Here is a 27281-nt window from a genome sequence, read left to right on the forward strand (position 1 = left end):
ACGAAAACAACAAAAAATCAGTTTGTAAATTTTTTTATTTAGAACATTTTTGTAAAACAGTATTTTTTACAATTATGATTATCTTAAATCTATCAAATTTGTGATGTTTTCTTAACATTATGGAGATATTTATTTGAATATCATAAGTATTATCAACAACCTACAATTGAATAGATTGACAAAAATCACTTGTTTATAGATATATAAACAACTAAATAACCTTGCTGCTGAAAACAGAAATTCTAGATATCTACTTTTCAATAGAAGTTAACTTATGTTTTTATATAGCAGAAAAACTTATTTTATCAGGACACAATATAAAGGACCAAATTATTGTGGGAAACATGATTATTTTACACAACATACAATACACATCATATAAACTTGCATGCTCTGTTTTTACTGAGATTATTTTTCAAATGATTTCTTAACTAATGTAAATATATTTATATCAATAAATGTTTTGATTCTGAAATTAGAATCCGGACTAGAAAATACCCGAGTCTTCTGTGTTTTGTCTGTATACCGACTTTATAATGAACAAATGTATTGTACTGATGAGGAAATTTGTTGTATCTACATATATATCTAAACCATATTTATCCTGTAAAATTCCATGGTGGCCAGAACATAAATTTTGACTCAAAATTTAGGATGAGACTAATATTGCAGGTGAAGGAAATGAAAACATTTTTACTTACTGCAATATACATGTGTGGGCTTATTACTAGACACGAGATTATTGATGGATAAAAATATTTCTAAGAGTCTACACCATTATCTACACTATCTTAAACCAGATGTAGGCAATTTTGTTTGTCTTTATCAGGGGAGCAAATGGAATCTAACACTAAATATGTCAATAATTGTCGGAGATGCACTCAAAAATTGGTATAGTCTACATGATAATTCTTTTAAAACAAAGAAAAGCTACTTGGTATTCATAAGCTATCTGCTATATAATATCTTAGGAGTATACAGTATAATACGATTATATCTATCCAATGGATGAACTCTTTTTAACAAATTATCGTAATTCTAATTAATTAAAACCAATTTTGGGGGCTGAAGTATGACTATATAAGAATAAATGCATAATACCTTACAGTTTGAATCACTTTTGGTGGTTATGCCTTGACAAACATTGAGCCTTTTGTTGGGTGGTTATTTTACTTGAAAAGCCGTAGGAGATGCCAAGCATGTGGAATTCCTTTTCTTATTTTTCGTTCTTTTTCCACTACAATGTCGACAATGATTTCTTATTTATCTTTAAAGAAATAAAACTTCAAACAGCGAAGCTAGGCAGAGCCTAGGAACAACTAGTGAAATCACATACCGTATTTGACCTAGCGAGTGCACCTGCCTCTACAAAATACACCCCATCTTTTCTTTAGGAATGGAGGATAGGTATGCTAATTGTAACATAAAAAAACCTTTTTTCTACATAGAGGTATGTAAGTGGAAAAAAAAGGTTACTATTAAAGTTAATAATGTTTTTCCCACACTGATTTCACATGAAAACTTTTCCCTGTATATGATTTTTTTTTAAGCGCACAGACTTTGTATTTTTGTAAATACACAGAACACTTATTTTAGCTCAAATACAGTAGTTTTTTTTCACTTTAAAAAGCTGAAAGTTCCCAGATTCCAGGAATACTTGCACAGCCTCAACAGTAAAGTATCGCCATTCTCACATAGTCGCCTCGTCTGAATCAAAATGGCACACGCTCACATTTTATATCATATAAATGTAAAATAGTGTTATAATCAACTTGTACGCAAGCCATTCTCCTATTACCAAACTGCTGTCTTGGGCTCACAGGACACCCATTTGTTATCAACCTTGTGGATATAAATCCACTTCTCTCAGTGGTAATATTATCTCACTTCCTGTAATCCACTTCTTGTTCTAGGATATGGACACTCACTCGAAGTCTGTATCTCGGAACTTCCGTGTCCAACAATGCATTATTACAGTCAATATGGTCCTACTATAGTCCGGTTGATCACAACAAATCTATCGGTGATCAAGTAGGAATGGCAAGACAAAATCTGTCTACTCGGTACATAGTACACATAGCAAAATCTTGATTTATTGACGGTCGTTTCTTCATCAAATTACTTTTAAACCAGATCTTTTTAAAATGTAAATGGTAGCTTCCATTTATGTTGCTTTTGCATTAAAACAAAATCTGTTTTTCAGAAACATTTTAAAATCTGATTTCGTAGTGATATGTGAGAACTGATGGCCCATTTTAAGTTTTCATGAAGACATGCAGCCTGCCACTGGAGTTAGCTCCAACAAGGATGTCTCTGGTGGGATGAATAGCATTTAGTGAACACACGGATCCAAGGTTGTCTGGACACTGGAATGTTGTCAAGGGTTCACACAAATCATTGTAGATCTCAATCTGAAACAAAAGAAATGCCATTGTACAACAAGCCATTTTATATCAAAATATATTTGGATAAAAATAAATAATAAAAAAGCTGTCCATGAAACCATAATGTAGAATAAGGTATGTTACAAAAAGAGGATCTTACATGAGTAGCTATGTCATATGGAATTTATTAAAGGAGTTCAATGATTTAATATGCCACAAGTCTTAAGGCAATGAGTTATAACTAACAAGTTTAATAAATTTCATATGAAATAGCCACGAGTGTAAGATTCTATTGATCACATAACTACTATTTATGGGAATATAATTTAAATTTTTTTTTTTTGATTTTTGTTTCTATATAAGACGGGCAAAATCTGGCTCGGTTGGGACGTTTCCATTTACCCAGATAATAATGCAACGACATATTTTTTTATGACATTATAACAGTGTATTTCTGATGTGGCAAAATGGGCCAGTCATGTGATAAATAAAGGAACTTTAATGAGTGTCCCTGTAATGTGGAAACCAATAAACAAGTTTGATACATAATACATAATAATAACAAGCATACAACAGTGACCTTGACCCAACAACCCTGAAAATTGAACTTGTCCTTGGTAATTGTGGCAAGTTTAATCAAAATACCTCGAGGAATGAAGACAGTAGAGCCCTAACAATCTTTGACAAACTTTTGTAGGGTGTCACATACAAGACGGACAAAGAGGAAACATGTAACCATAATCATTTCAGATACAAGTTTTTATCCGTACCTGTCTGGGTCTCTTCATACTGCCGACCACGAATACATCCTCTCTTCGGGGGTGCCAGGATGCTCTGAAGCCGGTCAGCCAGCGACCAACATGGTTGTTATGACTGTAAGATAAGAGAAATTTAAGACAAACGGATTTGTCAATTTCTAGTTTCAGGCATAAATCTTGACAAATCTATAGATATTAATAAAAAGGTCTTGAAATGTTTTTATTAATTAATTTATTTATCTATGGGTTTTACGGCCTTTCAGCTGACGAGAACAGATAGGAAATTGAGTAGAGGGGGTATAGTATGAAGTAAATGGTAAGAGTAGGAGAGAAGAGAAGGGAGTCGGTTGGGGAACTTATGGGTGATTTTTGAGACGACTCCCCGAGTCCGAATGAATCCTAACCTGGCACTGTTTAGTAGCAGCTACGCCTACCCTATCGAAGATGAGTGGGAAGAGAGAAGACCCTACCATATAAATTTGATGTATCAAAGTTTTTGATGTCCGTCTAAATACCTATTAAATAATATGAAAAAAATAAAATATTGGCCTAAAAAAAACATATCCTCTGGGCCGGCGTTATCACACCTACTCTTCAACGAAAGACCGCAGAGGGATCTTTATCGTGCAAGTTGGACATTCTTACACGGGGCACCGTTTTATGTCCCATCCGACGGACTAGGTGTTAGTGGTTAGTGGTTAGTTTTAAGTGCTGGTGTCTATTTTTGGTATTCTCGCTTGTAAGCTTCCTTCGATGTCTCTCTGACATAATATGCATTGTCCTCTTTGCCAAATGTCCATACTTCCTTAAGAGCCACACAATTCCGACATTACTAGTCTGTACACATTCCGACGTTTTACTATATAGTTGTGATACGTAGAGTGTGGATTTAGTATTGTGGTGGGGAAGAAGAAGTGAGGGATGTGGGGTGATTATGATACAAAACTTGTTAGCAGGGTTTGTTGCAGGCCGAATGGTGCTGGGAACAATTTGGTATATGGGTTTTGTGGGTAGGTGGTTGGAGGGTATAGCTAGTGGGAGGGTAATAAGGAGAAAAGGGTGAGGGCTGGGTCGGGGTCCTATATCCCTGGGGGGTTGGTTGGGACGTGTATGTGTATTGTGTTTGTGGGTGGTGATGGGTTTCTGTTCCTAGAGTGTTTTCCTATTGCGAATGTTTGTTGTATGTTAGGTTTATGTGATAAGACAGTGCTCACTTAGGATGTTATTTAAGTGCCCCTGCAATGAGGACACGACTGTAAAATGCACATTGGACTTTACATACTTGTGTGGTGTATAGTGTATGTTGTATGTTAGGTTGAAATGTTTGTCCAAATGCAATTTAAATATCACTAGGTCCATCAACTGTTTGGTCATAATGGATAAACCCTATTGTCTGTTAAACTCTGTGGTCAAGGTCAGGGTAACACTGGGTGAGTTATCTCAAAATTGGTTGGCAGCCATGCCATGGGGGATACTGTTCCCCTTGTATTCTCAGAGTCTGAGGTCATACTAAATCACTCTGCCCGACACTAGCACAAGGGCATAATATTGGTAGGTTTACTATTATAATCGGTACAGCTACACATCACAGACTATAACAAGCCTGTTAAGTTAAAGAGTTCGGTGAGAAGAAATAAAGCTGACAGGAGGACGAACGGATAAAGATAGGTAAATAGGCAATAAATCAAGCTGGCCTGGAATTTGGCATTGTCAGAAACCCACGGTTGATTTACTGATCGCACTACGCTACGATACACTTATGTGTGATAAGTGTAGCGTGTAGCGTAGCGTAGTGCGATCAGTCGTAGGTTTCCAATGATGGGAATTTGGCGGAAAACCCATAACACATCACCACTAAACAGATCTACTGTAATTTTAAACAACAAAGGTGAATGTTATTTCCATGTCTCTATGTACTTAACTTACCTCATTACTCTACCTTCTCCCAAAGATGTTCCTGAGCTGGAATTTTCAAATACACTGGGGAAAACAAAATAATCATTTTTAAAAAATATTACGTGTATACATACAAAATGAGGTTTTACACATTATGTGTCATTGTGTGAACTTAATGAAGATATTCTTATGGATACAGTTATCCATGAAAAGGTACGAGGGTCATTGGTAACCTGACTTTTCAAGATGATTTTTATATCTTGTACCAATATAAGATAAAGTAAAGGTGACAAAAATTCTATAAAAGTACGGAACTCACCTGATTTTGTCGTCTAAGGAGGTGGTGAGGATATATTTCCCAGTGAGAGGAGAGAAGTAAGCACTTGTCACACTTTTAGCGTGCTGTTTCAAGTAGATTGGCTCATTTTTCTTGCCACTGGACTTCAATTTTCTGTGGTCCCACAAACTCACAGTCCTACGGAAACACGCTTTTTCAGTTAAAACGAACAATTGTGATCTGAATTTTTTTTCGTATTTTGACGTATCAGGGCTACATCTCCAACAAAGCAGTTTTGATTGGTTGAAAACAAGAACAGAATGTTGTTTATATTTATACACTTTCAAAAGTTACAAACTTTACACCATTACATGGGCCTTAACGGTCACCTGAGTTTTGAAATATTTATGTTAATTTAATTGACCCTTCTTGTTGATGTTAGCTATATTTCTACAGCGTGGATGTCATTTTATACATTTTTGTCAGAAGCAGTAAATATCCTGTCAGTGATGTAGTATCTTTCAAGGTATCTATCTTAAGTATATGACTTACCCGTCGGTGGAGGCAGTGGCAAAGATATGTGTGTGTACTGGGTGGACGCTGACAGTTCGCAAGGACTTCCAGTGTAGTTTGTATTCGTGTTCAGCTTCAACTCTGAAAATAGCAAATTATGTATACGTGTGTATTAAAGAAATCTCAATTACAAGGAAGTATTCTGTTATTAATTTTTACTTACAAATAAATCTAAAAAAAAAAGAAAAGAAAAAAGTTTATAATCAGGTATCACCTTTCTTCTCTACAATGGTCCTGATGTTGATGTTAAGTTGTCCTTCATAGTATTTTTCAAAATTTAAATGATAAATTAAAACATGCTCAAAAGCCAACTGTGATCTGTGAGGGTTTATGCAAATCATGACTGTGATTGAACAACAAATTAAAAACTGGTGAAATTTCCTTCAGATGGGCTTGACCAATCCTTAATGACTTTGACCTACCCTATAGTATCCATGACTGATCATTAATGACCTTGACCCACAATGAGATGACTGACCTTCACTTACAAAATGATGTAAATGACATATAATATTATGACCTTGACTAATTTAGATGACCTTGGCCTTCATTTCTTACAATATGATGCTCTTGTCCAATCCTTTCTAACACTTACAGATATGTTCATTTCTAAATAAAATATGTTATTGATGATGGCTGATTGTATATTGACCTCCTATCAGTGTTGGTTTGATACTCTTGTTGAACTTTATAACTACCAATTCTTAACGACCTTCACCTTTATTAAATGACCTTGACCTACCCTTTAGTACGTCTGTCCACTAAAGCTACAGAGCCATCCTGCTGTGAGACAAGAATGGACGATTCTGACTGGAAATCAAAGTTCTTCAGCAAGTTGTAATCATCTTCTGGAGTGGCATATACCTGTATATAAGAAATGAAATACTTAGCTACAAAATACAATATGTTACAACATTTCTGCCTATCAGAGACTATTATATAGGATTTCAATGCCCTTAATAGGGTAACATGGAGTTTTTCTTAATCAACCATGTTTTATGCCAACTTAAGTCATAATTACTTTAATCATTCTTGACAAATATCCTTTTAAGGGAAAGTTAGCAACAAACAGAACCTAGTCCATGGCTAGCTTTCAGAGTACTGTGGTGCTAACAATATATACCAACCCCCGTTCCAAACAGAAATACACTATTGTATTTTACTATCATGTTAATACAAATATTGTAATGAAAGATAAACTGTCACATCAAAATGCTGCTGAAAAAGAACAATTTCATGTCATAGCAAAGTCTAAGTTTGAAAGAAATTGGTTGGAAACTAAGGATGAAGATCTACAGGTAAACATACTAGGCAATAACTTCTGGAAAAATAGTTGAATTAGGATATATCTGATTGTTTGTTTGTTTTGCTGGGTTATTGTATCGTGATCAACCAGGATCATTTGGAGGTGGGGTCTCCTTGTAGTAGTTGGTGACTACCTCACTAAACAACATACGGGAGACCCATTGCATGCCATCCAGAGTAATTACAGTTAAGTGTCTTGCCCAAGGATTCAACTATGACAGCACACAGACCTGTCCGTTTCTCAGCTTCCCAAGAAACAAAAACAGATACTGGTAGGGAGCGTCAAACCACCACGCACCTCAGGTCATCACCTAAAGTTACGGTGCTCTGACCGACTGAGCTATTGTGGCCCATGGCTTTTTAAAAACAAACAAACTTGCCCCCAACTGGACGGTCAGATGACACTATACTATAACACTCTCACTATGTAGGGCTATGATAATGATAACTGTGAAACAACTCACCTCATCAAAAACTTCCTTTTGAAGGTCTCCGACTCGCAGCGTACCATCGTAACTACAGGAGTAGAGGTGTAAAGAATTCCACGGACAGAAACGTAGACCGTTAACAGGACGTGAGTGGGGAGTGTAGGCTATTACACCGTCGGTGGAGTGTTCACGGCCCGGCATCTAGAAAGTTTGTAATGGATATTGTTACAAGGAGAGAAATCCAAACATTTAATTTCTGTCACAATCGCTTGTATTTGTATATTTGTCATGTGTGTCTGTATATATTGTGATGTGTTGTTACTATCTGTATGGCGTAACGGATGTTCCGTAGAGGGTGAGTGAGCGCGCACGAGCAGGAGCCATGACAGTGTTCTAACAGGCCGTGTCGACGGATTTGAGATATTTTAACATTATACGGGCACAGAAACCTTACAGTCTGTGGTAAGTATTGTTTTATCAGTTAGTAATTATATATATATTGGATAATCATCGTTTATTTTGTGTAAAAAGGGGTTATTTTACCTTGGAATGTTGTTCATGCATTAACGTGCGGTCCAATCATGCATATCGTTCAATGATTTGTAACTGTTGTAATTGATTTATATACATTTGTTCAATCGTACTTCCAAATATAAACATGTATATTAGATATTTGGAAGGTATTAAGGTTATTTGTATATTTTATATAACTTTATGAAACTTCAGTGCTAGTCAAATTTTATTGTATGGAAGCCCATAGGGATTGTACGGTTAGTTTTTGTATGATTAAGTTGATACATGGACCAGCACTTTTTCGGGGTAAAAAGTGTCAATATTACATTTCCTATACTTGTATTCATTATTCATGTCATATTTATGGTATTTATGATACATTTTAGAAATAATATTTGAAATGTATACTTTGAAAGTAGGTGTAATATTATATAAAGTAGCAATATGCGTGGTTGTGTATTTGTGTGTAGCAAGTGTGTTTGTTTCCACAGCAATAATGTGGACTGGAGTGAGGTGAAGCCGGATGGTCAAAACCGCCTGAGTCATATTACAGGACCAGATGCTGCCATACTGGACTTCAGTAAATAAAAGCCCTATGTTGAGGACAAGGCGCAGTTTGCCGAGTTATGGAGACCCAGATAGATCTGACGACGGGTTCTCATATGTCAGTGATTGACAATACATCTACATTCATCATTCGTACGATGATATCAGCCGTCCGTGTAGGAGGCTGTGCAGACAGACAAAGTGTTATTTAGTCTGTGATTTTTCTTATAGGATATTGCCACACATGGGTAAACATCAGACCAACAGACTGATGTCCTATATATATGCAGCTGATCTCCAACTAGTGTTTTCTGGAGCATAGGAGACATGTGCAGAGACATTGTTAAGTGTGTGTAAGATGTGAGAGTGTGATATGAACATTTGTAGTTATCTTGCTGTATTTTGTGTTGTGTTGTGTATATAAATTTACTATTTTTGTACATATCCGTTATTGAGTTTTCTTTTCCCCAACTGGAGAACAACCTCGCTTGTCCCACGTTACAAATATTATCCTACTTTTGAACTGACTAAATCATGTCATTCTTGAAAAAAAAAAAAATTTCACCATACATTTCTCAAATTTGGTTGATATTTACTTGAATTATCGTGTTCACAAGGTCCAATAATAATTACAATAATATTACGAAGGGCAATAACTCTGTAAGTTACTGTTGAATGATTTTGATTTTCGGACTTGGGTATGGCATCAGCTCACCTTGGTTCTTTGGACCAGGTGAGCTAAAAATTTTGATAGAAAATTGATACAACAAATATTTTGAAAAACTACAACATATGGCCTTAAAGTACTCTAATATCATGCAATATACTGGTGTGTCACCCTCTTTCCGACAAGTTCCATCAAACTCCAATCATACACACTGTGCTACACATCACTTACCACATCCCACAGTCCCACGGCTCCCCACTTATCCCCCGCCACAACTAGGACCTTGTCCTCCGAAGGATGGATGTCCACAGAAAAAATTCTTTCACGTACCACTTTGGCAACTCTTTCTGCTGTAAGCTTCATTTTACTGAAGCTTTTCATAAAACTGCAATTCAATTAACAATACACACAATAAACACACAACATCAATTCTGCACAAATTGCAAAATTTCTTGCTTTTTTAATCTTTTCAGAACTCTTTCTAATGACTTTAAAGAATTTAGTAAATACACAAGCACGTACGCTATAAGTATTTACATATAATTCATTATGCTAGGAGTGCAATTTCATCCTTTCGTTAGGATTATTTCCTGTCAATTTTATAAAGTACACAAACAGCTCATACTGTTCTGCTAATACAACACAAACAGGCCCAGGCAGCCTGTATCACTCACCTGGATATTGCAGTGATTATGGTGAAACATCCTACATTTCTAAAGGAATTCAAAGAATTTGTGGTATTTCCCCTATTTGGCACTGCCCCACAGACCTAACATTTATATCAAATTGTTTCTCTTTCACTCCAGGGTGCTTCAGACCATATTTGCTCAAAATCCATTCAGTCGTTCATGACTAGTAGTGATTTTTAAGAAAAGTTTACAGATCATAGATGATGAATGCTACGACACGGCATTAGCTCTTTTATCAGATTTTCGAACTATGACATCAAAGTTGAATAAACTTCCAAATTAACACTCAAGATTCTGAACAGCAGTTACCAAAGTGTTTTTATGATTTTGAATTATTATTCAGCACATTTAAAATACAATGTAAAATGCTAAACTTCAACTTAAGTAAAGCACAGTTTTTACAAATTTGATAAAACTACCTTCAACAGGAAATGTTTTTTCTGAAAAACATTCACTGATTCTAACATGAAAATAATTGGCTAGAAATCTAAGTCTGTTGTTTACCTGCCAAGAGCAGTTTTGCTTGGGTTGTCTTCCCTTGATTTTGTTCCCTCGAACACAAGTCCTTTTAATTTGTCAATCAGATCTTTGTGATCCTCTAAACTTTCTTCCTTCAGTAAACTTTCCTTCATTTCTAGTGGACCACTTGGTTTCCTTGCCTGACACATAAATGTGTAAATTTTAAACAAAAGTCATACATGAATTTATATTTTACAGCCGAACGACACTGTAACAGAGGTTTTTGTATATTGGTGCATTTAGACAGGTTTTTATCATATAGAGGTGGCCTTTATAGACAAGTTTTTTTTATAAAGAGGTGGCCTTTACAGACAGTTTTTTATCATAGAGAGGTGGTCTTTACAGACAGGTTTTTATCATGTAGAGGTGGCCTTTTTAAACAAGTTTGTCATATAGAGGTGGCCTTTATAGGCAGGTTTTTATCATATAGAGGTGGCCTTTATAGACAAGTTTTTTTTTTATAAAGAGGTGGCCTTTACAGACAGTTTTTTATCATATAGAGGTGGTCTTTACAGACAAGTTTTGTCATATAAAGGTGGCCTTTACAGACAGGTTTTTATCATGTAGAGGTGGCCTTTTTAAACAAGTTTTGTCATATAGAGGTGGCCTTTATAGTTAGGTTTTTATCATAGAGATGGCCTTTATGGACAGGTTTTTATCATATAGAGGTGGTCTTTATAGGCAGGTTTTTATCATATAGAGGTGGCCTTTACAGACAGGTTTTTATCATAGAGGCGGCCTTTATATAGACATGTTTTTATCATATAGATGTGGTCTTTATAGGCAGGTTTTTACCATATAGAGGTGGCCTTTATCGACAGGTTTTATTATATAGAGGTGGCCTTTATAGACAGGTTTTTATCATATAGAGTTAACTTTCAGAGACGGGTTGTTGTTATATAGTAGGGCAGGTTTGACACTACTCATAATATCAACAGAGGTAGAAATTAGCTGTTTTCATCACTAGCAATTCATTGCCAGTGCCTAAAATTTTCTAGTTATAAAGAGTTAATTTCAAACCGTGATCAATATTGATGTTTGAAAAGCATGACTAGAATAATGTCATGTTTAAAACATTAACATATTAAACACTGAACTCAGAAGAGCAAAGTAAGCTTTTAGATGCTAAAAGGGCTAAAGATGAGAAATGAAGAGCTTTTAATTTCATATTCAATAAGAGAATACCAAGTTAAATGTGAAAAACAAAGAGATTGTTCTTATATTTTCAAAGACGAAATACCAAGTTAAATGTGAGATAGAAGAGCTTGTTCTTACATTTTCAATAACAGAATACGAAGTTAAATGTGAGAAACAAAGAGCTGTTGAATTGATATGAGAAAGTTTCAATTACATGTTCATCAACTGGCTCAGGCACCACAGGTAAGGGTGGCAGTGTGTTACCGTCAGGGTCAATCCTTTTCAGACGCAAACTGCTTCTACGTGGAAGGGGCGACGATTTCTCCTTTACCCTAAAATCAAAGTTATTTAACAACTGCAAAGCTACAGACTAAATAAATCACATTTTTTATTATACCATGGCTTTATCTGCATCAGCCAGCTAATAACTGGGTTTAAATGGTTTGAAAAGAAAGTACTTTTCTGATTTAAAATCAATACCTAATGTCATGCTGTCGATTGTGAAGTTGCAAGGGCTATATAAGTACCAGAAAATGTTTGCCCAACAGGAAGACTCCAGGTTCAGCAAACAAGAACTACCAACAGAAGTGATTTAATTTGAGAGGTACCATTTAATACCAATAAGAAAAGAAATATTTTCTCAAGTAATTAAAAAAAAATTTCAGTCCTCCTGTTGAATATAACTATCTTACTGGAAGATTTTGAACATTTTGTATATAAATTTTTTGAAGTGTATATTTGATTTTTTCAGAGACAATATAAATATTTCTATATCCTTTTGACTTGAGTAGGTCATATGTTGTTCAGTGAGTTAGTCACTAACTACTACAAGGAGATCCTGCCTCAAAATGACCCTGGTTGCATTCACGGATGATAAACCCATTCATTCCCTAGTGTGGTATGAATTCTGACATCCACTTACGGTTTCAGGCCTCTGCTGGACGTTTTTGGTTTAGTATTGGCCATCTTTACTTCATTTTTCATCTGCAATATGAGCATCAAAGCATTTACATTCAGGTTACATACGGTATGTATCCTAAAATAAGCTCATTTTTCTTAGTATCAAAGTTTGGAAAAGGCTCATTTGCAAACTTATTTGAAAAAAAAAATGATGATTTGCAAACATGAAGCAGTGGTCTTATTGCCTGAAGGATCATATTTGTGGATAAATACGGTAATTGACCAATCAAAATCAAGGATACACTAGTATCTCATTCAAACAAGCAAATTCATGGAATTTATATCCCCTACTTTCCCAACATATAACACCATTGCAGGACTTCTCTTCTGATCTGCCAATACACTGTTACTAAGTTTGATGATAATCTGATAATATTTGTGGGAGTTATTGCATGGATACAGAACTTTTTTTTTTTCATTAATGAAGGGGCCATAACTCCATCAAATAACATCCAGCAAAAGTGGCATTCAAAGTTGACCTAGCCCTTAATGTATTTAAATTTGTTATCAAGTTTAAAGAAAATCTGTTAACAACTATTCCAGTTAATGCAACGAAATGGCAGAAAATGATGTTTTTTGTTAATCAAGGGGCCATAACTCTGCCAAAAAACATCTGGTAAAAAGTGGCTATTGAACTTGGCCTAGCCCTTACAGCATTGAACCTTGTTATCATGTCTGAAGAAAAGCTGTTTATATTTGCTGCTGTTATTGCAAGAAAACGAGCGTAACAGACGGCCAGACAGACAGACAAACCCAAATAAAAATCCCCAGTGAAGGTGTGGGATAATATGAATTAATCACACAAATCTTCAAAAATTTTAAATTTTGAATTCAAAGTGTCTTAGACATAATTGCAATCTGACAAATAAATTAATGGGTTAAATAGTCAACGGAAAAAATTCAACAAAAGTCAACATTCTGATGTTTTATTTATCTGTTCCTTAATTAATTATTGTATTTTGAAATTATGGTGAGAAATCAAAGGAAATCTTTATTACATTACACACATACACTAAGATTATGTGAACCAATAGTAAAGATTACCTCCATTATTCCCAGTTTGGAGAAAAAGTCAGCATTGTCTTGGATGTTCTGCAGTCTTTTCTTTTCATAGAGGTTAATTCCATACTGAAACAGATTGGATTCTACAGTTTAATAGGGCTTCTCTGAGGGCTTTTTGAGGGCTGATTATGGCCTCATTTTCAATTGAATCCCCGTCATATTTAAGCCAAATCTCCAAAATTTCAAATTTTCTTTTAAATTTTCTTCCCAAATTTATGCAAAATAGCCTCATCCCAAACCAGTGAAAAAAGTTACAGCAAAACAATACCTGACCAAAACAATGGTTTCAGTCAGTTACAGTTTTACTGTCAAATGTGACTTCGCCCATTGTTATGTTTCGTCAAACCAACTGTAGTCAGTGTTCTGTTGGCATGAGGTATCAGTAGTTTAAAGTACAGCCATACACTGGCCTGGGGCTAGCGACTTGCTCATGATGTTTCAGGAGGGAGTCTAAACATTAAAATTCAATTCTATTAATATTTCAATAATATTATAGATAAAGGAAAAGATTTATTTTTCAAATGGAAACAGCTAAGGCCTGTTTTTTTTAAACATGTAAAAAATATATCATACAGAGTCTTTCTGAATATGTTGGTTATTTAATCTTTAATTTTTCCAATTTCTCCCCATATTTGTTGGGCTAGTATATTTTTTAAATTTGGGCTAGTGGATTTTTGGTGTCTACTAGCCCTGGGCTAGCTGTAAGTAATATAATAAGGTGGATTAAACAAGTGGACTGATCACTACAACACTAATTCAGAGGGCAATCTATTGTACCTCATCCTTCAGGTCCTCCGGATCCTCATCACTTGACTGTGATGTCGAGTCCAACTCAGCTTTTACAGACAGTTGTGTATGCTTGGCCATCATCTTGGCTTCTTTCTGTGTCATTGTGCTTGGACGATTAGCTTCAACCTCTTGCAATGGTTCCTTCTCCTTCTCCACAACAGCACCTTTAACTGTCTGTTAAAAACATATACCAGACAGCTTAAATTTTATGTTATCGCTGCACGCCGGTGGTGATGACATAGTCTAATTAGAGTGTTTTTTATCATGAGTTTAATTAGTTTTCATTTTTCTCTAATCATAATAATTTTTTAAGTCAGTTTTTCTTTCTTTTACCTATCAATTCATGTCCACCGACAATATAAGATATTTTGGGCAAATTCAAGTACAGATCCAGTTTCTTCCGTCTCAAACACCTCTTAGAGTTTTTGGTATGCAATATAAATGCACACGTCTGCTGGAATCGAATTCTTCCTGGTGTTGGACAAAAGGAAACCCTGTAGTCTGACATTAAATGCTTTATAATATGCAAACATTTTCATTATATCGATTAATTCTTCTTTCAATAATGTAATCACTAAACAGAACATTATAGAAAACATTTTGGCATAATATAAGCATGGTGAAGTTTTCTTTTAACTTAAACACGAAACAGTCACGTGCATTTTTCATACATGGAACGATAACTGTCCTTTTTCATTTCCATTATGGTATTGTTCATTACTCATTCGAATTATACACAAGTTGCCTGAACATGCACGTTTTATTATATGTCCTTCGAATTCCCTTTTTAAAACATTGGTATATTCATTTTCATTTGCCATTGAGAAAGCGCAGGGCTTGTCTAGTCTTATATGCTAAATTGCTAATAAATATATCCCTGTACCATCGGACAGTATATAATGCCTTTACCCTATAGCCTAGCTAGAGATAAATGTAGATCGATCTCATTATATAGCGTAATATTCAGTTCTCAAACCCAGTAAATCGTCGTGTTTATTGGAAATAAACACATCATTTTCCTCACCTTTCTCCGCTTCGGATTCGGCACTTCATCTCCATCTGTTCGATTCTGTTTTCCCCTGGATCGTGTTGTGGACATTTTGGTTTCTGTTGTTGTTTACTATATTTTCCCGCCCAAAATTGATTTCATAAGTAGGAGCTGTAGTGTTTCGTAACCAACTTGACGAGAGTTACGTAAACTTTCTGTCCCAAATAAGAAGAGTTAGGATTTAGAGTCTGACAAATACTTAAATTGAAACAAATTATGCCCTTTTCAGCATCTATAGTACAGTTAAAAGTGTTTTTGATCGAGTTTTGCTACACATTATTCAGATTTCCCATAATTGTACCATTGAACATTTGTGTTTTCCACTGTGGAGAGTTCCACAATAGTTCACTCGGAATCTCTCTCGACTTTTCATACCAAAATAACAACAATCCCAATGTTTTTATTTAATTTCACATTTATTGTGTATACTGACAACACATGGAAATTTAATGTCCATACAAATTGTAAAAATACTATATTCGTCTTATCAAAGTTGAAAATTTCCACACATAAAGCAGACAACCCGATACATGTACAACATATGCTTAATTTACACTTGAAGCATTCAGACACAGGGTCTTGGTGATATTTCGTAAATTAAACTGGACACTGGGAATATGTATCAGCTTATGACATAACCAAAATCAACATAACCCTGTGATTCAGGGTCAGAATATTCAGCATCTGTTAAATAAGAGATGATGATCATTTTATTCTATCTTTAAAAAATTTAGTTTTATATTTTTGACTTTATATAATGATGCAAGTTTGAAAAAGCTGGAAAAAATGTTTGAAAGAAAATTGTTTTGATTGAACATGTAATTAAATGTATACAATTTATATAAATGCTTAATCTGTTTGAAAGAAATGATAAACAGATTTGCATTTTTTTGTTTTGTTTTTTGTTTAGGAATGATTGAATATTTCTTTATTCAAAATTTAAAATTGCTTGATTAAATTTTTTTTTTTCGCATTTAAGAAAAAATTACCAACCCTGAAATCTATGATGTACCTTCTGATCTTTGTCTTTAAATAAATAAAGTCATCTGCTGAAATTCAGCAAATGGATGAAACAAATAAGTGGGACTAAACGATCACTGAAGACATTAATAACATAAGCTTAATCATCTCCAATCAGACATTAGGGCTCACATCACATAATGAACATAAAAGTTGGGAAGTATCAACATGGTTTAAAATGATTTACTTAAAAATTATATCAAATGAAACACCTAACATATATATTTCACAATCTTTCATGGGAAGGTTTGATACATATATAGTATATACATAAATTGAAATGAACATTAATAGTCAAATATTTGATGATTTTCAGGCATGAATATTTCTTTAATATATAGCTTAATTGTAATTGTGAATAGATATCTAATGACATTACATTAATATTTATCTAAAAATGAAGACAAATACAAATTTATTTCTGGACACATTTACTGAAAAAAAATAACCCACCAACCAAGACTAAAAATAAATAATGTAATCTCTCTGTAGTGGATTTTTTTTTCTAGTCCATAACAACCCTACTGCAATGTAAAACCGACAATATGTGGTAAAATACAACCGTTTTGAATCAATAAAATTAAGTGACAACCTAGTGAGTAGTAAATTACCGATACATATCATATGTACACTATATTCAGACAATTTAGGCAATAAAATCCAAAATCAATATCCATGGAAGTAATCACGTCAATATGACAGAACTTGTTATCCAGAATCAAAGTGTTCAACCACTTCATGTATTAATGATTTAAAAATTTAATTCAATATTACATTCGAGTGAAATTTACTAATCACAGGAATTTGGCACAACTCCTATTCCACATATTGTTACTGTATATATGATGTATATAAATCAAATAGAGTATCGTAAGTAAATGTATGCCATGTCCCTGTGGTACTGATAAGAACATTGTCAGTAAAATGTCATTTCTGCTGATAGAAAACCTTGATACTAGTGTAAGTTTAAATCCAAGTTATAAAACTTAAAATCCTCCATGATGAAATTTTGAGAATCGTAATGTAAAGTTGGATTCAAAATTAATGTAACAGAGGATTTTTGTTTGCTTTCTGGTTTTACTGCCCTGTGAACAGGTATAAGCATTTTGAGGCTTGACTACTTGTTGTAGTTGGTGACTACCTCACTGATTATCGTACTTGATCTCACTGAATGTCCAACCCGCATCTGCCTGGATATCCATAGCCGCTAGGTAATGATATTAGTATTGTTTTTATTATATACAGGCTTACATCACTGAATTTTAAAAGATTTTGAATTTTATTACAAAAATTGTCTGACATTCGCTGTGTAATTTTTTTATTGCAACATTCCCCCAAAACCTTTCGATTTCAGCATTACAAGTACATATGTATCCACAAATACATATGTAATAATACTGAACTAACTAGTGTAATCTTATGACTTATTACTGCTATCAATCACAGGGACTTGGCACAAATTCCAAACCCACAACGATATAAATATATTCTATATACAAGTCATGGGTTGGGAACTGGTGTCAAATCCCTGTGCTATAAATTATTGAATAACCGGTATTGTTGTTGATATGCAAACTTAAGGTCAAATAATATTAATAATTATTCTCAAGATAGAAAAAAAGGTTAAATTAAGAACAAAATTGACAGTTTGTTGGCATATATCATATAATTTGGGGATAATTTCACAGATACAACCAATCTGAAAATGTGTGTCTCTAAAAACAGCAACCATACAAAACAATATACATAATACAATGCATTCTCAATGCCTATTGTTTTATATCAAAACAACACTTGTATTAAAAAGTAAATAGTACAAAATCATGCCAGATGAAATGGCTAAAAATCTACAAATACCTACAAAAAATCTTCTTTGAAAAAGATGGAATGGCACACTATTCTAACTACTCCATCACAAAAACTGATGTTTTTTTTTATATGAATACCATTTTTCTAGTATCAGATAAAATGGTAAACTATTCAATATGTGGAGCACAAACACAGTTCTTGATCAAGAGGATTTCATTAAATCAAACAAGATATTTACTGGTAAAGCTTCCCTTGTTTAATTAATAACAATAATTACTTACAATCATCATCAACAAAATCAAATTTTTTAAATTTCAAATTATTCGATCACCCAGGCCCTTTACACAAGTCCTTGAAGAATTGATCCCTCTTGTTACAGAACTATAATAAGTACTGCTCAAACATTTAAATCTGCTTCAGAACTATGATTTTTGTAGGGTGGTTAGCTTTTGTCAAATCTGAGGGTTCAATAATTCAAGCACCTGCAGCCCTGTTCAGAGTTGTGTCATTCAATTATTTTCATAATTACCTCGTTAATTACTTGTAACCAGAATGTGGAAAATATCATTTCTGAAAATACATCCTTAGATATTGTAGAAATGAAAGATGTTAAACATGAGAGTTCCTACTTATGAACTAAAGCAGTTCCATTAACATATATGCACGCACAGCATGCATGCCTATAACAGCGTATTCAATGAGCAAAACAATATTTTCCTAACATGCCTTGTCAAGATAGACTGAGATGAAGATAAGCACAGATATACAGTCATCGACTACCTTATACTAAATGTATCAAATATGGCAGAAAATGATAAAAATCTTCTTTTTTTTTTTTTTACATTAAAACATGAAAAGTTCACACACGGGTGGTCAAAACAGAACTTTGTTTAAAGAACAAGGAAATATAATTTTTTATAAAATTAAAACATTTCAGGCAGAATGATCTCATTACGGATCAATAAGGTGTTGTGTGTATAAATGGTGTAGAACAGGGAAGGCCAATTTGTCATATACATGTAAAAAGGTCAAATGTTAAAGGTCGTCATTTAGTAATATTACAATATACAAATGACTGGGGAATGATCAGACAGAAATTCTGGTTACCAGCACCCACAGTTGATAGATTGTACAACTTTCACACAAGGTTCTCCCCACATGTGTTTGACCTTGGCTGAGCAAAACAATCGTAAGTACATAGGAAATACCAGGTGTACACATATGTACCTGTATGTATGTGTACACATATGTACCTGTATGTATGTGTACACATATGTACCTGTACTTAGGTAAAGCTGGTGTACACATACGTACCTGTACATAGGTGTACATATACATATGTATAGCAGTTGTGCACATGATCTTGAAATGGTATACAATGATACATTTGACCACATACATTGAACATACCAAATATAATGTACTTTTCCTTCTATAATTTCAATCAATGTTTCAGCATGATATAACTAACATTAATGACTATTTTTTATACCTTCTCAAATATGAAAATATTGGATGGTAAAGTTACTCACAGGACAGCGATGAGATTAGGCAATCATTTGCGCCCCAGAGGATCTACTGTATAATGTTCACAAACAAGGCGTACAATGATACCGATTGAATAGGAGCCATCCAGTTCAGTAATTAAGTAAAAATGTTGGGGATTACAACAATCACTATACTACACACACACAGCCAACTTCCTAAATATGAAACCATTGTAATGAATCAATTTGCCTTGAAAATATCTTTACATGAAAATTGAAGGAATGGCATCAAGGGGAGATAACTTCAAATATATCTCAATTTTAAATAAAATATATCAGGGGAGATAATTTCTGATATATTAAGGGGAGATAATTTCATATAAATTTGTAACAATTGCGTATTTCGTCATGAAAGCAAATATTCCGGACATGGTTATGAAGGTGAAGGATCATCAGGGTATATGATGTCATTGCAAAAAAGAAAACATTGACAATATCAAGGAAAATTCTGACATCAACATTCACAAATTTACCAAATCACACTATCCAAGCAAAACATCTGGCATCATACGGTGTCATTATTAGTAAAAATGTCATTAAAATAACAAGATTACATCTACAATACAGAATACTGTAAACGTACACATTTAAGTGATAATCTTTTCTATTTAACGCCTTTTGCAATGAAATCCTTCTGCTGAATTAAGCTTGCGCTAATTGCAGTCTCCGTATATTGTTTTTCGATGGACGTAACCATGGGTACGCCAATTCATTATTGTACTAATTTTGCATCATTTATGTGCTAAAATTTGTGCACACCAAATAAATACGTTTACAGAATGTAGGCCAACAAGAAAACTTGACATCCTGGTAATCACATCGTTTGTGAAGTAATATAAATAGAATTTTAAGTTTGTATAACCAATGTCTTTAGTTTTTTCACTTTATTAAAATCATTTAACTTGCTTAACAGTCTGTATTTTCTCAACATTAAAAAAAATATAAACATTAATTTATTAATCTTAACGTGACACGTTCTTACACAACGAACTCTGAAGCTAACATTGATAATATTACACTATATATTAACCAGAAAGAATGTATTGGAAACTGTGCAAGTGATAAACTATTTCAACAGGCCACATTTTGCTGCCATGTTAAGTTACCATAATTCATTTATTGTCAGCATGACAATTCATCATTATGAGGTGAATGGGTTACACATTGTGGCACACACATTGTCTCTTTTGTCCCCTTATTTTCTAATTCTTAAACAAATTTCATTAAATTTCTTCAATTGCTGTCTTGGTTTGAAATTTCTGTGCTCTTTCTGTTTCTCATACACATTCACAAGTTCGTGTTTTAAATTGTAAGGTTTAAATGTTAAACAATGTTAAGATGAACCACTGCCATCAACAGATATGAATATTTCAGTACAAAATAGTTCAGCCATCAGGTAAGTGCAGATATAAGCAATGAAAAGCATTTAACTACTTGATCAAATTCTCTGTAATATTCTTAAGCGAAAAATAAGAATCCAGGATTTAATTGTTTTTTTAACATTCTCATCCAGGTACAGGAAGTCAAAAAGTTCCAGATTTGCAATTATGATAAAAAATATCAAAATTATGTAACTGGTACTCAAGAATGACAGCTTGCAAAATGGTCATTCATTCATTCATTAAAAAAAGAATTGCTTTTAACATTTCACATTGTGTTCTGGATGCGAATCCTAGATTCACATAAATGAAATGCTCAAAAAATATCTGATGTAGTCGATTCTATGTAATGCAGTAGAAAAAAATACTCCATGCCTTGAGCACCTACAATCATGAATGTTCAGCAAAGGTGTGTCATGAAGTTCATGAAATGTTTCCTATGAAATTTTCTGAATTCTTCCTTATAATGAACTCAATGAAGTAATTTTTTCTCCTAGAAATACAATGTGTTAACTTAGGAATAATGAATTGTGCCTGCAACACCATTGTTTCTCAAGGTCCTCATGATCAGTGGTTCATGATCAATGAGTTGAACTAGTACAAGGTTCTCTAAGGACAACAACACAATGATAATAAAAAGCATATTTTTTCTCTCTTTTTCATATTTCCATCTGATATGAGTCTCCTATGATTGTGACGAGTTGACAGATTTTACTTCTTACATAAATCCACCTGTTAAATGTGTAGCAAACGCCAACAAAAATGTTTTGTGAACTCCATTCTGGACGCTGTTGAATGAATTTGAATATTCTGCTAGAATACCATATCCGCCCTTCAAACGGTTGACATTTGAGAAGGGAGACAACTCCAGACTGCACAATGTCTTAATGAAGGAAGATGGCAGCCGATGATCTGCGATGTAAATCTGATGTTATTCTGTCAGTGATGACGTCCTGAGTTAGTTGTTGTAGAGATTGGCGTAAGGTCCGCCTTGACCCCGTGTGGGGTACGGAGATTTTTCTTGGCAACGTGCCATCTCGTACACGACATCATCAGTCATAGACATCGGAGGGTCCCTTCGCAAGAAGTGGATGAGAAGGGACAGGAACACAATGGTGAACAACTGTAAAAAATAGGAAATAATATTGATAAACAATGATGAAATTGATAAAATGAAGAGAAAGTAAATCAGGACATTTTAGATAAGTAACCATTGTGCATAAAACTTTTAGCACCTGTCATATTCACTTAAAACTTTTCACTCAGAAAAATAGAATAAAAACACACACAAGAACATTGTCTAATTTGAATTTAGCACAAGACAGAGAATGAATTTGCACAAAAACACACACAAGAACATCGTCTATGAATTTAGCACAAGACAGGGAATGAATTTGCACAAAACACACACAAGGACATCGTCTATGAATTTTGCACAAGACAGGGAATGAGTTTTTTCTGAGCAATAAATATAAAACTGGATCATAAAAAGGTTTCCCCTTCTAGGACTTGACGGTGATACAAGGGGCCTAAACTGTGGAAATCCAAAAGGAAACTCAGAAAATCAAAACGAGCCCCAAACAAAATTAATGGTAAAATCTAGCAGGAGAGTATTTATCCCATAATCTAATCAGTTTTGTAATTTTTGGATAGTGGGGCATTTGAAAAGATTACGAAATACATGTTAACAGTCTGAATCAGGGTCACTATTGAGGAAGTTTTACTATAAAAACATTGAACTTTAAATTTTTTATATAAGCTATATTTACATTTGAATCTGTTTTATCTTCGATTTTGTTCTTTTGTTACAACACAAACTTACCACCACTGTTACTATAGCTATGCCCACAGCACAGATTATGAAGAACTGCTCTTTCAGGAAATCCACTATGGCTTCTCCACAACCCTGGAAAACATGTAAAATTTTCTTCATTTTAATCACTCTTACAGGAAATTTGTTTGTTTGTCCGCTGGGTTTATCGCCCCATGAACTTCATGTTATAGTTGGTGACTACCTCACTGCACAACATACAGGAGACCCGTCACATGCCATCTGAAGCTATCAGGGTAAAGTGTCTTGTCCAAGGACACAACCATGACAGCACAGACTGGCCTGTTTCTCAGCTTTCCAAGAAACACAAACAGACATGGGTAGGGAGTGTCAAACTACACACCTCAAATCTTCACCTGAGGTTACTTGGCCAGTGCTTTAACCGAATAAACTATCGTAACCCCACTTATAGAAAAAGGAACAAATTGACTAATAGTATTGTTGACAAAAGTGGTATGCAATACTGTGTATATGGTCAGTATTTAAACTGCAATAGCTACGCTTTGTATTAAATTAGATCCAACTTTGTAGTCTCTTAGGTCAGCTTAAAACAAAACATGGCCAGTCAAGTATGGTAGCAAATAACTTGTAAGTTTGAAATATTTCATTTGGTATCACTGAGCAAAACTTTCTATGGATATGCATTATAAGGCTATACTCTCTATGATATACATTATAAGGCTATAGTCCTATACAATTGTAAAACCAATTTTGAACTCAGTTACAGATCTAAAACTGTTTTTGTGAGAGAATAAAGAGAATAATTTTGGGTACAATCCAATTTTGGGTAATTGGTCAGAATAAGTTAGATTTATATCTTTCTGTGTTCACACAGTAATAACTTACTTTTTTCTTTGGTTTGAAACTGTTAGATTATTTTTGGGGTTCAAACTTTCACGGTTAGCCCAAATGCAATACATGATATATAATGATATTCATTGTTTTTATATTTGAGCTTCCATAGCAACCATGAAAACATACACAATGAACGCTTCATGTTATATAGTAAACGACTGGGATATGAACCAATATAGACCAATCAACATCTGATTAAAATTGAAATTAAATAAATAAATTTACCTTTTTATAAATCTCGTCTTTAGGTTCTCATACAACTGTCGTATAAACTGACCTTTTTGTAAATCTTTTTTTTTTTGTAAAGACGTATAAACTTCCCTTTTTGTAAATATTACCTGTAGGTTCATTATACAACTGTCATATAAACTTACCTTTTTATAAATCTTGTCTGTAGGTCTGTTATACAACCATCATATAAACTTCCCTTTTTGTAAATCTTTTTTTTCTGTAAAGACGTATAAACTTCCCTTTTTGTAAATATTACCTGTAGGTTCATTATACAACTGTCATATAAACTTACCTTTTTGTAAATCTCGTCTGTAGGGTTGTTATACAACTGTCATATAAACTTACCTTTTTGTAAATCTTACCTGTACTTACCTTTTTGTAAATCTCGTCAGTAGGTTCATTATACAACTGTCGTATAAACTTACCTTTTTGTAAATCTCGTCTGTAGGTTCATTATACAACTGTCCTATATACTTACCTTTTTGTAAATCTCGTCTGTAGGTTCATTATACAACTATCGTATAAACTAACCTTGTTTTAAATCTCGTCTGTAGGTTCTCATACAACTGTCGTATAAACTTACCTTTTTGAAAATCTCGTCAGTAGGTCGTAATACAACTGTCGTATAAACTTACCTTTTTGTAAATCTCGTCTGTAGGTACAACTGTCGTATAAACTTACCTTTTTGTAAATCTCTTCTGTAGGTTCGTTACGCTGACTAGATTGTACGCTCTCCTTATACATCTTGCAGTACTTGTTGTCCGATGATACAGAAGGCTTGATGTACCAGTAGCTGCTACAACAGCTTAGCGGAGCTGTGTTCTTACTGTTGGCTTCCACACCCTGATCTGTGTTTCCGATGACGGTGACCCAGTCCGATCCTTTGTAGTCCTCGAAACTTACGCCACCACAGCAGTGTAGCTGTGCAAAAAAGAAATTATCACATAATTAACCAATACACCAATATTATAAATATCGTAAAATGCAAGAGTAACAAACATTCTAAGAGTATGTCCCCTACTGGCCCCCACTAAAAATAGTAACAGTGACCTTGACCTCGACCCAAATATCCCTGAAATTCGAACTTGATCTGTAGCTATTCATACTGAAGTTATATACCAACTTTCAATAACATACCTTGAAGCATGGCTGAGAAAAGTGCAGAAAATTGAGAAATTTCGACCTCCTAATATCTAGAGAAAAATTCAGAATATCAAGAGAAAACTCTGAATACCTAGAGAAAACTTGATCTGAATATCTAGAGAAAACTCTGAATATCTAGAGAAAATTCTGAATATGTAGAGAAAATTCTGAATATCTATAGAAAACTCTGAATATCTAGAGAAAACTCTGAATATCTAGAAAAAGCTCTGAATAACTAGAAAAAACTCAGTAAGTTTGATATTACAGCAACTGAATCCATAAGGATAAGGTTATTATTTTTCATTTTGATTTTAGTTTAAATATATTTCATTGCTATAAATGAACAAAATGAATGAGTACTAGTTATATATCCATTGGGGAAATTGACAGATTCTTAAAATACTAGAAAAAAAAAACATTTATGGGGGCAACATATTTCAAAACTACTGATGGCAGCATTTAATGAAAGCTTTCAACCATGTAATTCTCCCACGAAGTTTATAGACTGTGGATTTCAATCTCATGTGAGCCTAGCTGCCTGTAATGAAGTCTGGCTGGTCAGAGTCGCACAGACCAAGACTGACCGATACATCACTGACCACAGGGAATTCTGGTATTATTGATATTAATAGCATCATCACACCAGGACCTTCTGACCATTGATCTGAGGAAGACTGACAATCTATACACATATTAGTTTTCTTACAGCAATCGCAACATGACAAGCACGAAGTTAATCTACTCGTTTCTGTCTTTCGCACAAGAACTTTGTATAACCCTCAAATGTTCTCTTTATCTTACATCATACGTAGGTATCAGCAGGGATTTACACTAACGTTTTTGAGTGACGAACCCTGTTTAGTAAACAATATTTTTTTACAAGAACAGTGACATTGGTCAGAAGGAGTCCTGTTGTATGCTTGACTGATGTCCCTCATCATCACTAATCCCATCCTTGTGGATTTTAGCTGGCAGCAACCTTGACCTTTTATCTGATGACCTTGACCATCGATAATTTAATTTCCTGTTTAATTCCTACCAATCTTGCTCCAATATTTCAAAACAAAATATCAACCATTTAAAAGATATAACATTTCGCCTTGACCTTTGATCTCACGACCTTGATTAATCAGATGACCTCTTGTATGATACACAAAACTTCATAATAATGTAAAATTTTCACAAGTTAAGTGATGAACATTTTTTCTTATAGTTTGCATTGAAGGGGAAAACAGTGGAAGGTCATTACCATACTTACCCGGCAATAAACCCATGGCCTAGCAATTAAAGCCCACTCCCAACATATGAGTCAGAGGTCATGCATTGGTCCCCTGGGCTTATTGCAGAACAATTCCGGTATTTACTTGTAAGGTACCTACCTCAACCTGCATGTAGTCTATCCCACTTGTTATGACATTGTCCTTTCCGTACTGGGTCCGTACTACAGTCGTCAGTAACTGTGATTTCTGTATTGTATCTTCTATCTGTTGCCATGGAAACCAAATAATTTTTATATCCAATATACATGTTATAACTATTTCACATCAAAGACCAATATTTCTCATGCACCAAATCAATGAAGCAGAATTAGACACACTTGCACTTGAAATGTTTTCATTAAAATAAACTTAGACTGGCAACATGTCATCAAAACTGTCTTGAAAAAAATTAAATCTTCATTTAAAACATTAGCATTTAATAAATAATTCAGACATCAAATTTTGCAAATATCTTTATTTTTCATTTAATAGCAAAATCGCTGCCTATATCAACAACGTCACAGAAAAGGCTTCCTCGTATGAAATACATGGGTCTCCATGTAATCCAAATCTGTGTTTTTATTTTGTCAATTTTTCAAAAAATTTTGAGTTCAAATCACAATTCAGTTTAAACCCAGCATAAAGTTTATTTGACC

General features: G+C 34.1%; 2 protein-coding genes across 2 annotated transcripts in view; both read right to left on the reverse strand.

Annotated features, from left to right (window-relative positions):
• Positions 1-17: 17 nt before the first annotated feature.
• On the reverse strand, positions 18-15862 carry LOC117335748 (WD repeat-containing protein 76-like). The gene is made up of 14 exons (XM_033895926.1): positions 15528-15862; positions 14492-14677; positions 13697-13780; positions 12615-12676; positions 11907-12024; positions 10541-10695; positions 9579-9732; positions 7658-7822; positions 6631-6752; positions 5868-5969; positions 5358-5513; positions 5069-5122; positions 3155-3257; positions 18-2411 (listed from the first exon to the last, which is right to left on the reverse strand). Exons 1-14 carry the CDS (start codon positions 15600-15602, stop codon positions 2256-2258), a joined length of 1692 nt encoding a protein of 563 aa, XP_033751817.1. The 5' UTR covers positions 15603-15862; the 3' UTR covers positions 18-2255.
• A 436-nt stretch (positions 15863-16298) lies between these two features.
• Positions 16299-27281, reverse strand: part of LOC117335546 (CD151 antigen-like) — a 42865-nt gene continuing 31882 nt past the window's right edge. The window contains exons 4-7 of the mRNA XM_033895618.1: positions 26746-26850; positions 24905-25144; positions 23129-23212; positions 16299-22429 (exon numbers count right to left, since the gene is read on the reverse strand). Coding sequence (XP_033751509.1) covers positions 22265-22429; positions 23129-23212; positions 24905-25144; positions 26746-26850 — 594 coding nt within the window. The 3' untranslated portion in view covers positions 16299-22264. The remainder of the gene's footprint in view (positions 22430-23128; positions 23213-24904; positions 25145-26745; positions 26851-27281) is intronic.

This window comes from Pecten maximus, chromosome 10 (assembly GCF_902652985.1).
Source record: "Pecten maximus chromosome 10, xPecMax1.1, whole genome shotgun sequence".
In the NCBI taxonomy this organism is placed as follows: domain Eukaryota; kingdom Metazoa; phylum Mollusca; class Bivalvia; order Pectinida; family Pectinidae; genus Pecten; species Pecten maximus.

Coding starts and splice junctions, on each gene's coding strand:
- LOC117335748 (XM_033895926.1), bottom strand. CDS start 15,602: ATGTCCACAACACGATCCAGGGGAAAACAGAATCGAACAGATGGAGAT. Junction 12,677..13,696: donor CCAAACTGGGAATAATGGAG/GTAATCTTTACT, acceptor CTCATATTGCAG/ATGAAAAATGAAGTAAAGAT. Junction 9,733..10,540: donor AGCAAAACTGCTCTTGGCAG/GTAAACAACAGA, acceptor ATTGAATTGCAG/TTTTATGAAAAGCTTCAGTA.